At 48.1% G+C, this 14,409-nt stretch overlaps 1 protein-coding gene and 1 long non-coding RNA gene across 2 annotated transcripts; both read left to right on the top strand.

Annotated features, from left to right (window-relative positions):
* Positions 1–6,926: 6,926 nt before the first annotated feature.
* Positions 6,927–8,654, top strand: LOC123147575 (beta-carotene isomerase D27, chloroplastic). The gene is made up of 5 exons (XM_044566842.1): positions 6,927–7,693; positions 7,772–7,833; positions 7,918–8,024; positions 8,172–8,267; positions 8,381–8,654. Exons 1-5 carry the CDS (start codon positions 7,214–7,216, stop codon positions 8,428–8,430), a joined length of 795 nt encoding a protein of 264 aa, XP_044422777.1. The 5' UTR covers positions 6,927–7,213; the 3' UTR covers positions 8,431–8,654.
* Positions 8,655–10,711: 2,057 nt separating this feature from the next.
* Positions 10,712–11,673, top strand: LOC123148970 (uncharacterized). The gene is made up of 3 exons (XR_006474292.1): positions 10,712–10,945; positions 11,021–11,127; positions 11,298–11,673. It is a non-coding gene; the product is annotated as an uncharacterized lncRNA (long non-coding RNA).
* The last annotated feature ends 2,736 nt before the right edge of the window (positions 11,674–14,409 follow it).

The following is a 14,409-nucleotide window of genomic DNA, read 5'->3' as shown; positions in this document are numbered from 1 at the left end:
ACCACCGGCACCCAAACGCCGCCCGCTCTGACGCAGGCGAAGGGAGGGCGCCACGTCCATCTTGCGCCGCGTGTAGTCCGACGGAGGCCGCGCCACTGTAGTGAGCACACATGCCCAACCCACATTGGCACCACACAAGGACCAAGCACGAGCTAAGGAACCACCGCCGCCATCAACCACCACCGTGAGGAGGCGGGGCAGCAGTCTCTGGCCCCTGCCGTCGCAGCCAACGCCGCCTGCCGACCAGATCTGGCCCCGCGCCACCCTCGCTGCTCGTTGCACTGCAACCTCTCCTGCACGCCGCTACTGCACTCAAGTGATGCCAGCACACCAGAGTACCACCGCACCGTGCCCTAACCCGGGGAAGCCGTCTTGCACCACCTCCCATCCGCGATAGGACGCCAACACCCTGCCGATGCCGGTCGGGTTTCGCCCAGCCGCGCCCCTGGCAGCAGCGAGGGAGGAGGGTTGACGATGACAAAGATCTGGCAGAACCCTCCCAGTCGCCTAGCGACGGTGACACGGAAGGGAATGGTTAGCTTACCATCGCCCGGCGGATAGCAGCCACCGTGTCCGCCACCTCCCTGTATTACACACGTCCAAGTGACGGCCCAAATACCGTCCTTCGTCGAACGCACTTCTACAACATGAACTAATGTTTCTGAAACATATACGGTGTTGCAATGGTCTATGACGGGCCTATGTTTTGCAACAAAACCTCTATTGCGGAAATTTGCAACAAAACCTCTTGCAATTTTTTTTAAACAAAACAGTTATTAAAAAAAATCTACAACAAGACTTATGTTGCAGAAATAATTCTGCAACAAGACATATGTGTTGTAGAAATAATTATGCAACAAGACTTGTCTTGTAGTGTTGAAGGCGTACTAGGCTTGCTCGAAGCGGCAAATCTGATGGCTCGTGACTTGACTGATCAGCCGGCAGATGCGTAGCACGTCCCTTTTATTTTTACTTTCACGAGGAGTATCTATCTAACACTTGATTTGCCCATTACTCAACGCAGCCCTGCAAACACTAAAATAACATGTGCATCATCCCTTCGCCAACGGTGAACAAGCAAACTTAACCATCAGCACGAAACACAACGGAATAAGCCACCCAAAATTTTGTAAGCCCGGCAGAGCTTTGACAATTAAACCACCAGAGCTATCTAGCAGGATTACCATGAAGATGCAACACCACCCCGGATCAAGGACGCCAGCGGCCATGGATTGCCACCTCTTCCACGGGGAGGAGCAGCGGCTGGCGGTGTCCCGCGAGGCGGCCTCGGTCGCCGTGGACACGTGCATGGTGGCCGCCGCGGTGACCAGCGCGTCGCTGCTTGCGTGGTGGTCCGTGGCGTTCCACCCGTCCAACAGCCGGCTGTGGATGGTGCCCGTCGGCCTCGTGCTGGCGTGCACCCCGGTCGTCGTCTGCCTCGCGCTCACCCTTTCGGCCGAGCCGCGCGTGCAAGACGCCGGTGCGAAGACGGCGCCGTTGTCAGCCGTGGTCGTGGAGATGTAGCAGCCTGGCTGTGCAAACATAGTACGTGGGTGCATGCAATTTAGTTGTTCTTCCATCGATAAACCACGTTGTTACAAATTCTCAAAACAAAACAAAAACGTTGTTACAATGTATGCATATTCTTTGGTTCGTGTTCGTATTGTTAGATTATTATGTCAGTTCTAAATATATACGCAAATAAATTACTCCCTCTTTAAAACTGAGACACTTTTTTTCTGATCGGAGGGAGTATGTGCTATATGAGTAGAGTAGATCATGCAACTAATGTAACAAATGTATTTAAATTGTTTGTGTGCAAACTCCTTTTTTGTCTGGCTAAGCCATATGTATTTTTTGGGCTTGTATTTCTTAGAGCATCGGGTGATGGATCCGCTAGTGAGGTCCATTAGGACGCCTGGAATGTCCGAGCGGACGGCCGGTCAGTGATTTGGCACGAGAACGCAGCTCAATCGTACCCCTAACCAGATCTATATGTTTTGGTTGACCGACACCCACCATATTTAGCCCATATCTGGCGTGGGATGGGGCGGCCTAGACACATACGCCACGTCAGACGGGCCCACGCTGGCCCACCCCGTCCCAACATATACCCTACCTTGGACAAACCTTAGACCATGATCAACACTCTCGAACTCTCTACTGCCTGTCTCCTCCCTTCCCCTCACCTCTTCGTCTTGTCCCTTCCTCTCCCCAAGTCGAGTAACGGGAGCGCATCTAGCGACGGATGCGGCATCAAGGTTGATTGGGACGCCCTGCTGCGCGAGGAGCACGGTAAAGACCTTGTCTTCCGCGTCGCACTTGCGCGGGTGTGAGTGGACAGGGGAGGGAGCTTGAGCTCCGATCGCCCTTGTCGCCCGACGGCGCAATGCGAACGATGGAGTTGTCATGTCATGCCACGTTGGTGCAGATCCATCGGACGCGCCCTTCTCCCACACCTTCGGCCCTTGCTCTTCCCGGTAGGCGCTGTGTGCTCGTGCCCGCGCCTGCTCAACTCCCGCGGCAGAGGATGCCCAAATTGGAGGTGTGCGCCAGACGCCACAAGACGTAGCGTGCGAGGTAGATGGCGGCGACGGCAGAGGCAAGTTCCTCCCATAGGACCCGCATGTCAGCGCCTGCGCTAGTCATCCCGGAGGAGCAGCTCCTGCGTGTGATCCTCCACGGCTGCTGACCACGGCGGAGACAGACGCGGGACACCTCCGCCGCAAGAACGTGAAGGCGCTTTGGCTCGACATCGAGGAGTCACAACAACTCACAGCGGAGAGGGCAGTAGGCCATGCTAAATCGGCCTAGCTCGTGAAGGAGCAGGCCCACGCCATCCATCGTCTCGTGGGCTTCATCTCGTCGTCCTTCAACAGCAACACCGCACTGACGACGCCTCTCCGACTGTCAACTCTTACGCGGAGGACTACTATCGTCGCTTAGGTAACCACAACAGGAGGGAAACGACAAGGAAATGGTGATGTCTGGCGCCTCTCTTCATTTAGCTAGCTATTATTTATCTATTCTCTGGTTTATCTATGTATCGAGGTGTCCTGTGATGAACTTTTGGGTCCGAATGTGAAAACCGTTATGCCAAATATATATGGTTTTTGCTATGTTTGTGATGCCCGAATGTTGCTATGTTTGTGATGTCTGAATGATGCTATGTTTGCGCTATCTGAATGTTGCTATGTTGATCTACCTACTTTATATCATGTTGCGTGGCTAGTATGGATTGGTGGGGAGGGGGACAGATATTAGTGGGACGACCGTGGGCGCGGAGAAATGAGGGGTGACCGTTCACTATCAGCGGAGTATAGGGGCCCGAATTTGTGAAGTTTGATTGTATATGCTTTTAGAGGACCTAGAAACAAATATTTCATATCATTTGTCACAAAATTTTGATCTTGACATTCACTTTAAGTTTCTGTGTGCTGAACACCCCCGCGCCCAGCCCCTCCCCCACTCCAGCGATGTTAGTTGTCATATACTCACAAAAAATGATCTCATCTGTCCAGTTTGGCTGGTGGAGTAGACTTTATTTTACATTGACTCGATGGGATCGTTTTTTTATTTGGCCCGCTGAACATCGACTGTGTTCACTTGAGTTAGTAACAGAAAAATGAACCACAATGGAGGTAGAGGTTTATCGTCCTTTCGCTTCCATTTTCCCTAGCTATAATTTTCCCCTCGTACCGCCCACAACGGAGTTGTCCCCTCGGCCAAATCCTCCCAAGCCAAGTAAAAAGGGTGCTTCGTTGCTTCCTCAAGATACCATGCAAGCACGGCTCGGTGGCGGCGTCTGGCCGGGGCAGTAAAATCAAAAAATCTGAACCTTTGTCATGGATTTTCTACACCCAAGTACATTGTACCCGTGATGAACAGTAAAATCAAAAAAAAAAAGGAAAAAACTATCTGAACCTTTGTGGCTTCAGTTATAACCAAACATTTTATGTGGTTGAAAATTTTGGAGGCCAAATGACATCTGAGGAACTCTATACAGAAGATAACAAAATTTGTGTTCAAACTTGTGTGCACTTTTGAGCAGAGTTTTGTATTTTGTTTATATGAGGTTCATTTGATGTTAGTGGGCAACCAATTTTGCAAGTAACTAAAACATTTTGTCATAATCAAAATCACAAAGTTCATGATCTGTTTTAGTTTTTACTATTTGTTATGATTTTACTATTCATTATGGGTGCCATGAACTTCGGCGTGAGCACAACTTTTCCCCATCGTTCAAAAAAAGTACATGTAATTAAAAATATATTTCGGTCCATAAACTAATTACATTACATTTAGAACAATGTTTATGTGTTTAAAGGAAAATGTTCCTAGCATTGAAAAATGTTTATCCAATGTAAAAAGAATGTCCGCATCGTTAAAAAAAGCTTCGACGTGTATTTGCAAAAAAAAAAAACAAGTACTTCATATGTTTCAAATTGTAAGATGTTTTGGTACGCTAAATGTCTTATAATCTCGGACGGACGTAGTATTAGATAAAATGTTCAACACAAGTACTTCAAAAAACTGTCCAATCATGTATGTTAATATGTTAAACATTTATAAAATATGTCTTAGATGTATATGAAAATGTACAATGTGTATGAAAAAATAGACATTTAAACATATATTTTGCATACAAAAATTAATCATGTATTTTTTATTTCTTTAGAAAAGGAGGATGACCCCCGGCCTCTGTATCTGGAAGATGCATGCGGCCATTTTATTGATTAATCTTGAGGACCTTGTAAAGTAGAACAACAATATGATTGAATCCACCATCTTGGCAACATCCGCCGCTACTCCTATCCAAATGATGAAGGGGTGCAAGCTGGGCCACATACCCTGACCTCTCATCTAAACCTAACATCTAAAGCCGGAGGCCCCGCCCGAGCCATCTGTCGTGTCCGGGGCTCAAAACGGTCCGACACACTCACATGTGTCGTCGCCACCATCTTCCACTGGTCCAGCTTTAGAGCAGATTGAGGTGACAACCTTGGCAGGTCCTCCGCCATCGACGCCATCACGACAACAAACGACGACCTCCACCTACGCGAGTCTTGGCAGGTCCTCCGCCATTGACGCCACCACAACGCCAGACGACGACCTCCGCCTACGCGAGTCCATCTCCAAGCAACGGGCGTAAACCCGTGCTAGCATAGGGCCGCACCACCACCGTCGCCCACCACCCACAAGCATCACCCAACCCCAAGGTTCCCAAAGCGACGCCTTCAAGAAGGGAACGGCGCCGTGAGCGCCGCCGCCGCCCAACAAAGTTAGGGATTTCGCTCGGGAGACCAAGGAGAGTCCATGCCGACGCCTTCAAGGAGGGGAACAACGCCCTGAGGCGTCGCCGCCGGCGCGGCCGGTCATGGCCGGCCAGGGATTTCGCCCGAACTAGATCCCTGCCACCAGCAACGCCTCTTGTACAGAACCGACAACCAAGAGGAAGCGCGGCCCGACCAGGTTGGCCCGCACGCCGAACAAGGGAGGAGGGGAGGCGCCAGATCGCGCGCACCGTCCGCCGCAGAAGCCGCCACCGGCCGCCAACGACCACCGGATCCCGCCGCCCGTGCGGCCGAGACACCAGATCCACCGCCCGCATGGCTGCTAGCCGTCCGTGCCTTGTCAATGGAGCCGCCGCTCCAGATTCGGGGTTCCCCACGCAGAAGTAGGGCAACCGAGGCCCCGTAGCCACCATCCTTGGAGCCCCAGACTTGCCCGGCGACTGCCTCAGGCGACAGCGAGGAAGGGAAGAGGAGGAGGAGCGACTAGGGTTGGGAGGAGGAGGGGCAGACGAGGGTTGGGAGGAGGAGGAGGGGCGGAGGAGGGTTCAATTAATTATGTATTAAAAAAATGGGTACAACAAAAAAGTTTTTGATATATATGATACGTATGAAAAATTTAGACATGTGTTTAAAAAATGTTAATGGATTCAGAAAAAGTCCATGAATTTAAAAGTTGTTCACAAATTTCTAGAAATGTTTGTGAATTCAAAAAATGCTCATGAATTCAAAAGGTATTGACAGATTTCAACACAAATACCAAAGTTAATAAATTGTACACTGATTGAAAACTGTTTTCGAATCCAAAATATGTTCGGGAATCTGAAATATTGTTCCCGAAATTCAAAAAATAGTCACTGGATCAGAAAATGTTCACAGATTGAAACAGTTGAGCCAAAAATTTAGAAATGGTGCACAAATTCAAAATATGTCCGTGAATTTCAGAAATTATTCTCGAATTAAAAAAACGAAATTAAAAATGGAAAATAAGCGAGAAAACCAAAAGAAAGAAAACACATAGAAAAAGAAAGACGGTTACCTGAATATAGGCCGGACCATATGTGAAGGGGCTTCGTGTTTTTTTTTGAGCATCAATACAAACACAAGCGCTCATATACACGCGTATACACTCATCCGTATGAACGTACACACGCACACCCTATTCCTATGAGCACCTTCGAAAGACTGAGCCGACACATCATATTGAGATTTACGAAGTCACCGTAGACACCTCGTCGTCGACGGGAACGTCTCCTCCCACTGAAAGCGCATCGCCGGAAATCCTGAAATAAATCCAGGAATAATGCGACCCTGGTGGGTTGAGGAAACTACTGTCCACCTAACCATCTCAACCACAGATTGATTCGCAGGGGCTTCGTGTTTGCTTGCTCTATTTTCCAACACCCGTGCTAAATTGAATCTCCCTGGGCCATGCTCTGCCAGGCCCTTTTACAGCCAGGCGGGGCCAGCCCATGTGGCCAGGTTTGGCCTAGTTCGACGCAGAGGCTATCGGGCCCTTATAGCCTCGATCGTTAGGCCTAGTTGAAGACATGCCCACGCATGGTCCAAAAGTGAGCGAAAGATCGCGCGCACCCGTGGATGGCATAGGTAGATTCCCCTCTCTGCGTACCATATCCAGACCACATTTATTGTGGTCGTCGTGCTTCCTGCCCCCACGGCCGGTGAACCAGCCGCAACGACGGCGACGACGACCACTGGTCCATGAGAACCCTGTCCGGCCGTACCCGTACGTGTCATCCCGGCAGCCTCGAAACGACCGCGGTGGGCGCGTGCCAACAAGGCGCGCCTCAGGGCAAGGCAAGCACCACCACCGCTAGCTTAATCGTGAGCGTGAGAGCCGGCCGGACACAGGTGGACACCAGTTAGCGCCACCAGCGCGTCCGCAAGATCAAAGCCAGCAAATGGCTTTGATGCCCGTGGAGCTCTGCTACGCCACGGTCGCCTCTCCGGTGGCGGCGCCATCGGCCAGGAGGGCGCCGAGGCGGCGGGCGGTGGTGCGGTGCGCGGCGTCCGCGCCGGCGCCGATGGGGGAGAAGACCGAGTACAGGGACGGGCCGCTGGAGCGCGCGTTCATGGGGCTGTTCGCGCGCAAGATGGAGAAGTTCGCGGGAAGGAAGAAGAAGCCGGGCCCGGGCGGCGAGGAGGAGAAGAAGGCGGTGTGGGAGTGGGACTACGAGAGCTTCGTGGACGTGTCGCGGCGGGTGATGGTGGGGCGGTCGCGCGCGCAGCAGCAGGAGGCCGTCCGCGAGGTGCTCCTCTCCATGCTCCCTCCCGGCGCCCCCGAGCAGTTCAAGAAGCTCTTCCCGCCCACGCGCTGGGCCTGCGAGTTCAACGCCGCCCTCACCGTCCCCTTCTTCCACTGGCTCGTCGGTCCGTCAGAGGTAAGAGACCGAACACCCCACACCGCCTCGCGTCAATTTTCAGGCTTATCATCACGCCGCGTGTGATTGATTAATCAGGTTATCGAGGTAGAGGTTGACGGGGTGAAGCAGAGGAGTGGAGTGCTCATAAAGAAATGCAGGTATGAAAGAAATGCAGTCTAGGAAATGCGAGGAAACCTTTGATTTGATTTGATGTCACAGTCACGTCATGGGAATTCATGCAGGTACTTGGAGAACAGCGGGTGCGTTGGGATGTGCGTCAACATGTGCAAGATCCCCACGCAGAGCTTCTTCACCGACGAGTTCGGCCTTCCCCTCACCATGAATCCAAGTAAGTCCACTTGATGCAGGCCAACAGAATGAAATGAACCACGAATTTGTTCTCTCAAATACTGTACATGCTTTCTCTAGACTGCCTTTTCCATCTGAAATTCAGTTAACCCTGGCTGATGATTATCTTGCTCACTGTCGACCCAAGACTTTGAAGACATGAGCTGCGAAATGATATATGGTCAGGTGCCCCCACCACTGGAAGAAGATCCAGTGTCAAAACAACCCTGCTATCCCAGCCTCTGTGAGTGCGCCCAGATCTGGCAACACTTTTCAAGTACTGAACCAATCTAGCGCTGAACTTGCACTAACATGCATCATCTGTCACAAATGTGTTGTGCTGCTACAATTTTTTAGGTTCCATATCGACGCCCTCCGCTGCAATATGTCCCAAAATTCAGAACTAGAGAAAGCGCCGAAAACATTCCGGAGTTCAGATCTTGGTCGCTTTCAGTTTCTTCTGCAAGCGCTCACAAGGGTTTTGATACATAAATGATTGTGCATGGTATCCGATAGGCCAGAGTTCCAACAGGGACAATAGATAGTGCATTGGTAAATTTTATATATACACTCAATGTATATAATGTAGTCCATATCTTACAGGAAATGCAAAGATACATGATCCGAACTACTAATTTTGTAATTGCTGCACCTTTTCGCTGCATGACTAGAGTTTTCGGCTATCTATCATTTTGTAAAGAGTAAAATATGTCTACTGTATGTTGTGACTTGTGAGGGGAGCATGAAGCAATTGTCTATCTTCACATTCAAACACATGGAAATAGAGGATGTTGGGGAGGGTCCCCTGCCTCCACCCCTGGTATTTGGTTCGTTTATTCATTGGACGTTAATACTCGCCCTGTCAGAAAACCCTGCTCCGTGCCTCTCTTATCAACATTCTTGCCAACCACGGGGTTGTTTGGGTTGTCAAAGGTTGCCACATCTAAGGTTAGGCAAATTTGATCAACTTAGATGTATGTTTGGTTCAAGCCACATCTTAGGAAGGTCACACTAGAATCCCACATCACATACACTTAAAAAGTATGGCAAAATTCTCTCAGGCTTGCCAACTTGTGATTCTCATTTTGAAAAACTAATCTTAGACCTAATCGGCCAACAATGTCCAGCCCACCAAGCTTGGCTTCAACGGGAGGGGAACAACGGTGGCCTTCCTGGGACCTGAGCGGCGGCGACCTACCATGTACTACTCTTCCTTGTTGGCGGCAGCCCCCGCGGATGTGCCGACTTCGTGGTCCTGGCAGTGGGGCGCGGTCGGGGCGGAGCTGGCGATGTCCTCCCCGTTGTCGCTCTTACCCCACACCTCATCCACCGCCTTGTCGAACTCCCTGTAGGCGGCTTCCAGTTCCGCTTGACTGAGGCGGTACCGCCAGCGGTCGAGGCGGATGTCGGGGTGGTGTGGTAGGAGTCGGCTACCGCTCCTCCTCTCTCTCCAGCCGATTGTTGCTGCTAATTTGTTGTACGGACATCAGCAAGTCTCGCGATTGCCGCTAACCGCCCTGCCGTTCTTAGTTGGCCGTTGCTGCCCCGATCCACTTGCTTCCGCCCGCATTGGGTCGCCTTGATTCGCTCGATCCGCTTGGCGCTTGAACTGCTCGTGTGTGACGCCGCCCGCTTGTCTTCTTCTTCACTCGTCCAGATATCTCTTATCCAATCCATATTTTGAGTCAGTTTGTCTCTACTCCGAGTTTGGTTCACTTTAGTCACCTCCTTCGTGTTCTCCGATATCTTCATGGCATGATTTCTCATTGTCCGTTCTTTCCTCACTCCAGTTCATTACAACTTCAGTCCTATTCGGATGCTACATGGGTTAGTGATCCCTTGGATTGTCGTTCACTTTTTGCTTAATGTGTTTTTCTTGATGGTTCTCTCATTGTGCGGAAGAAAAAGAAACAGACTGTTGTTTCTCATTCGAGTGCAGAGGCTGAGTTGTGAGCTACGACTCTTTTGACGACAGAGATGATTTGGTTACGGTGGTTACTTCAGGATTTTGGTGTTTCTGTTACTACACCTACTTTGCTATTGTCTGACAGTACATGTGCTATTAGCATTATGCGTGACCCTGTGATCTGTGAAGCATGAGCTCACCAAGCATATTGGTGTTGACGGTTTTTATGTGTGCGTTGGTGTGTAGGATCAGTTTATTGCTCTTTAGTATGTGCCTTCCAAGTTATAGTTGGCCGATTTCTTTATGAAGGACCACACTAGAGCGCACCATGGCTTCTATCTCTCTAAACTCAGTGCTAGTAATCCACCATGAGTTTGAGGGGGCGGAGGTGTTAGAGTACTATTTATATAGCCATGTAACATTTTATATTTACCCCATTGTATAATGGGTTTTCTGTATATTTCCTACAGAGAAAACCACGGTGCTCTTCAGGGTTTTTAGGGCGGTAGGCCGGCATGACAAGAAGCCCGTCTTGCTCATGTGCATCAGTCCCGCTAAGCAGTGGCGGAGCTACACCAGAATTCCTAGAGGGGGCACAAAATAGGAGCGTTTGAGGGGGCAAAATACTATTTTTTTCTTTCAGCTAGGCCCTCTACTTAATATTTCTACAAACAAGTGTCCAAAGTTTGGGGGGAGGGGGGCACAGCCCCCCCCCCAGCAATACACTAAGCTTTGCCAATGCCACAAAGTATGCATTGGGGCACTCCCTCCCGAGCAATACAGTAAGCTCCACCGCTGCCACCAAGTATGCATTCTAGCTTCTCAATTATCGCACTCACTTTATAATTTGTAAAAAGAATGTTATAGCACATGTGGCCCGTCACAAGATTTTCGTGTAATGACTTGCGATTATTGCATTGTTTATCATCACGACGCGTGTTGTTGATTAAGCAGGTTATCGAGGTAGAGGTTGACGGGGTGAAGCAGAGGAGTGGATTGCTCATAAAGAAATGCAGGTACAGTATGAAATACAGGAAATGTGAGGAAACCTTTGATTTGATGCCACAGTCACGTCATCGCAATTCATGCAGGTACTTGGAGAACAGCGGGCGCGTTGGGATGTGCGTCAACATGTGAAAGATCCCCACACAGAGCTTCTTCACCGACGAGTTCGGCCTTCCCCTCACCATGAATCCAAGTAAGTCCACTTGAGTGCTTAGTTAATGCAGGCCAACAGAACGAAATGAAGTACAAATTTGTTCTCTGAAATACATGCTTTCTCTAGACCGAGTTTCCTGCCTTTTGCAACTGAAGTTAAGTTAGCCTTGGCTGATGATTACCTTACTCACTGACACCACAACATATCAGACTTTGAAGACATGAGATGCGAAATGATATATGGTCGGGTGCCCCCACCACTGGAAGAAGATCTAGTGTCGAAATAGCCCTGCTATCCCAGCCTCTATGAGTGCGCCAAGATTTGGCAACACTCTTCAAGTACCGAACCAATCCAGCGCTGAGCTTGCACTAACATGCATCATCAGTCGCAAATTTGTTTTGCTGCTACAATTTTTCAGGTTCCATATTGACGCCCTCCACTGCAATATGTCCCAAATTTCAGAACTAGAGAAAGCAACGAAAACGTTCCGGAGTTCAGATCTTGGTCGCTTTCAGTTTCTTCTGCAAGCGTTCACAAGGGTTTTGATACATAAATGATTGTGCATGTTATCTGATAGGCCAGAATTCCAACAGAGACAATAGATAGTGCATCGGTAAATTCTATACATACACTCAATGTATATAATGTAGCCCATATCTTACAAGAAATGCAAAGATACATGATCCGAACTACTAATTTTTTAATTGCTGCACCTTTTCGCTGCATGACTTGAGTTTTCGGCTGTCTACCATTTTGTAAAAAGTAAAATATGTCTACTGTATGTTGTGACTTGTGAGGGGAACATCAAGCAATTGTCTATGTTCACATTTTTTTGAAACGAAATCTATTTTCACATCAAAAACATGGAAATAGAGGATGTTGGGGAGGGTCCCCTGCCTCCGCCCCTGGTATTTGATTCGCTTATTCATTGGATGTCAATATCCGGGGAACATTCCCCATGGGAGATGGTCCTAGCGAACTGATGGTTCATGGCTCGTGTTGGACGCCAAAATCCAGCAATTCCGTTCGCTAGCAAAAACACTCTCCCACGAACTATCCTACTTCCTCTATTCTGAAATGTAGGTCGCTGGGATCTTTTTCCGACCAGGTGAAAAAAGGGCAAAAGACCAGGTTACCCCTGGCTAATTTGAATGTCCCCCACCTCCACCGTCTCCTACCTCCGCCCCCTTCACTTCCACCCTCTACCTCCGGCTCCCCGCCTCCGCCCAGGTTCTTTGCCCCCAGGCCCTCTGCCCAGATCCAGCGGCAGTTCACCAACGGCAGTTGCGCAGCATCAGATAACCAACAACTGCAAAAGATCACCAGTAGCGGCAGCAGATCACCAGCGCAGCAGCAGATGGTTCCGAATCATTGCTCAGGTTGACATGTAGTAGCAGATCACCAGTGATAGCTGCCTCGTCTTCTCGCCTAGTAGCATGCCTGGAGAACATGGTTCTCCCATACCTCAACAATACTCCACCCGCAAAAGATGAGATGATTCAAGATGCAGGAGATGAAGATTTTCAAGATGTGGGTACATTTATTTCATGAACTTGTTTGTATCCAGATCATGATCATGAAACAACACAAACTCCATGAACTTGTTTGTATCCAGATCATGATCATGATCATACACTACTGTCCAATTAACATATCCATATCATGATCATAAACAAGTTTATTTCAGTAAGTGCAGTACTCCAGGAGTGCAATTGATCATGATCATAAACCTGTACTTGCCGACCTTCACAGGTTTTGTCGATACTGAGATGGCAAATTGCAAGATATCAATCCGAAGTCTGGTATACTACTCAACTAGTTGCCTTTCTGTTAAATACTATTTCAACACATGCCTTTGGAAATTTAGACAAACTAATGTATTTAAACATTTGTAAGACTAACATAATCATCACATAAATGCATTGTCCCGGTTGTTCTTACCTAATTCTGATTAATCATTTTTGTGGCCGAGAATCTTGTTATGCTTTTCTTTTTGGAACTTGGTAGTATTGAAGTTCACAAATAGTTTTCTATTAAGCTTGTGTGTTCTTTTACTCCTTTTGAGATCGATAGATCTGTTATTGAGAGCTTTGGAGAAAGAGGGGAAACATGCATTTTATCCAAAGTTTACCCATCCCTCGCCATAGGCAAGGAAGCTCACTTACACGTCTTCAACAATGGGAGGGTGGATATTAAGGTGTCAAAACTCAGTGCATGGGAGATGAAGAAGCACTTTGTGGAGCTTGGGGAGAATCGAAGGGGGGAGGGGGCAAAGAGATTTAATCCTCTAAAAATGTATTCTTTCAGTAAATATGCAAGGGCTAAGGGGGCAGTGCCCCCTAGTTTGTATCCAGATCATGATCATGACCATACACTAATGTCCAATTAACATATCCATATCACGATCATAAACAAGTTTATTTCAGTAAGTGTAGTACTCATGGAGTGCAATTGATCATGATCATAAACCTGTACTTGCCGATCTTAACAGGTTTTGTCGATACTGAGATGGCAAATGGAAAGATATCAACCCGAAGTTTGGTATACTACTCAACTAGTTGCCTTTTTGTTAAAGATTATTTCAACACATGCCTTTGTAAATTTAGACAAACTAATGTTTTTAAACATTCGTAAGACTAACATATAATCATCACAGAAATGTATTGTCCGTGTTGTTCTTTCCTAATTCTGATTAATCATTTTTGTGGCCAAGAATATTCTTATGCTTTTCTTGTTGGAACTTGTTAGTATTGAAGTTCACAAATTATTTTCTATTAAGCTTGTGTGTTCTTTTACTCTTTTTGAGATAGATAGATATGTTGTTGAGAGTTTTGTCGCCATGGGCAAGGAAACTCACTTGCATGTCTTTGACAATGGGAGGGTGGATATTAAGGTGTCAAAACTCAGTGCATGGGAGAAGAAGAAGCACTGGTGGAGCTTCAGGAGAATCGAAGGGGGGCAAAGATATATTAATCCTCTCAAAATGTATTCTTTCAGTAAATATGCAAGGGCTCGGGGGGGGGGGGGGGGGCAACGCCCCCTAGCCCTTGTTTGTATCCAGATCATGATCATACACTACTGTCCAATTAACATATCCATGTCATGATCATACACTACTCTTGATCATAAACAAGTTTATTTCAGTAAGTGCAGTACTCCTGGAGTGCAATTGATCATGATCATAAACATGTACCTGCCGACCTTCACATGTTTTATCAGTACTGAGATGACAAATGGCAAGATATCAATCCAAAATCTGGTATACTACTCAACTAGTTGCCTTTTTGTTAAAGACTATTTCAACACATGCCTTTGGAAATT

The sequence above is a fragment of the Triticum aestivum genome, chromosome 7A, assembly GCF_018294505.1.
Source record: "Triticum aestivum cultivar Chinese Spring chromosome 7A, IWGSC CS RefSeq v2.1, whole genome shotgun sequence".
Classification (NCBI taxonomy): Eukaryota; Viridiplantae; Streptophyta; class Magnoliopsida; order Poales; family Poaceae; genus Triticum; species Triticum aestivum.
Note: the sequence above shows the minus strand (reverse complement) of the source record. Positions and strands in the feature narration are given on the sequence as shown.

Coding starts and splice junctions, on each gene's coding strand:
- LOC123147575 (XM_044566842.1), top strand. CDS start 7,214: ATGGCTTTGATGCCCGTGGAGCTCTGCTACGCCACGGTCGCCTCTCCG. Junction 8,025..8,171: donor TCCCCTCACCATGAATCCAA/GTAAGTCCACTT, acceptor TGTCGACCCAAG/ACTTTGAAGACATGAGCTGC. Junction 8,268..8,380: donor ACCCTGCTATCCCAGCCTCT/GTGAGTGCGCCC, acceptor ACAATTTTTTAG/GTTCCATATCGACGCCCTCC.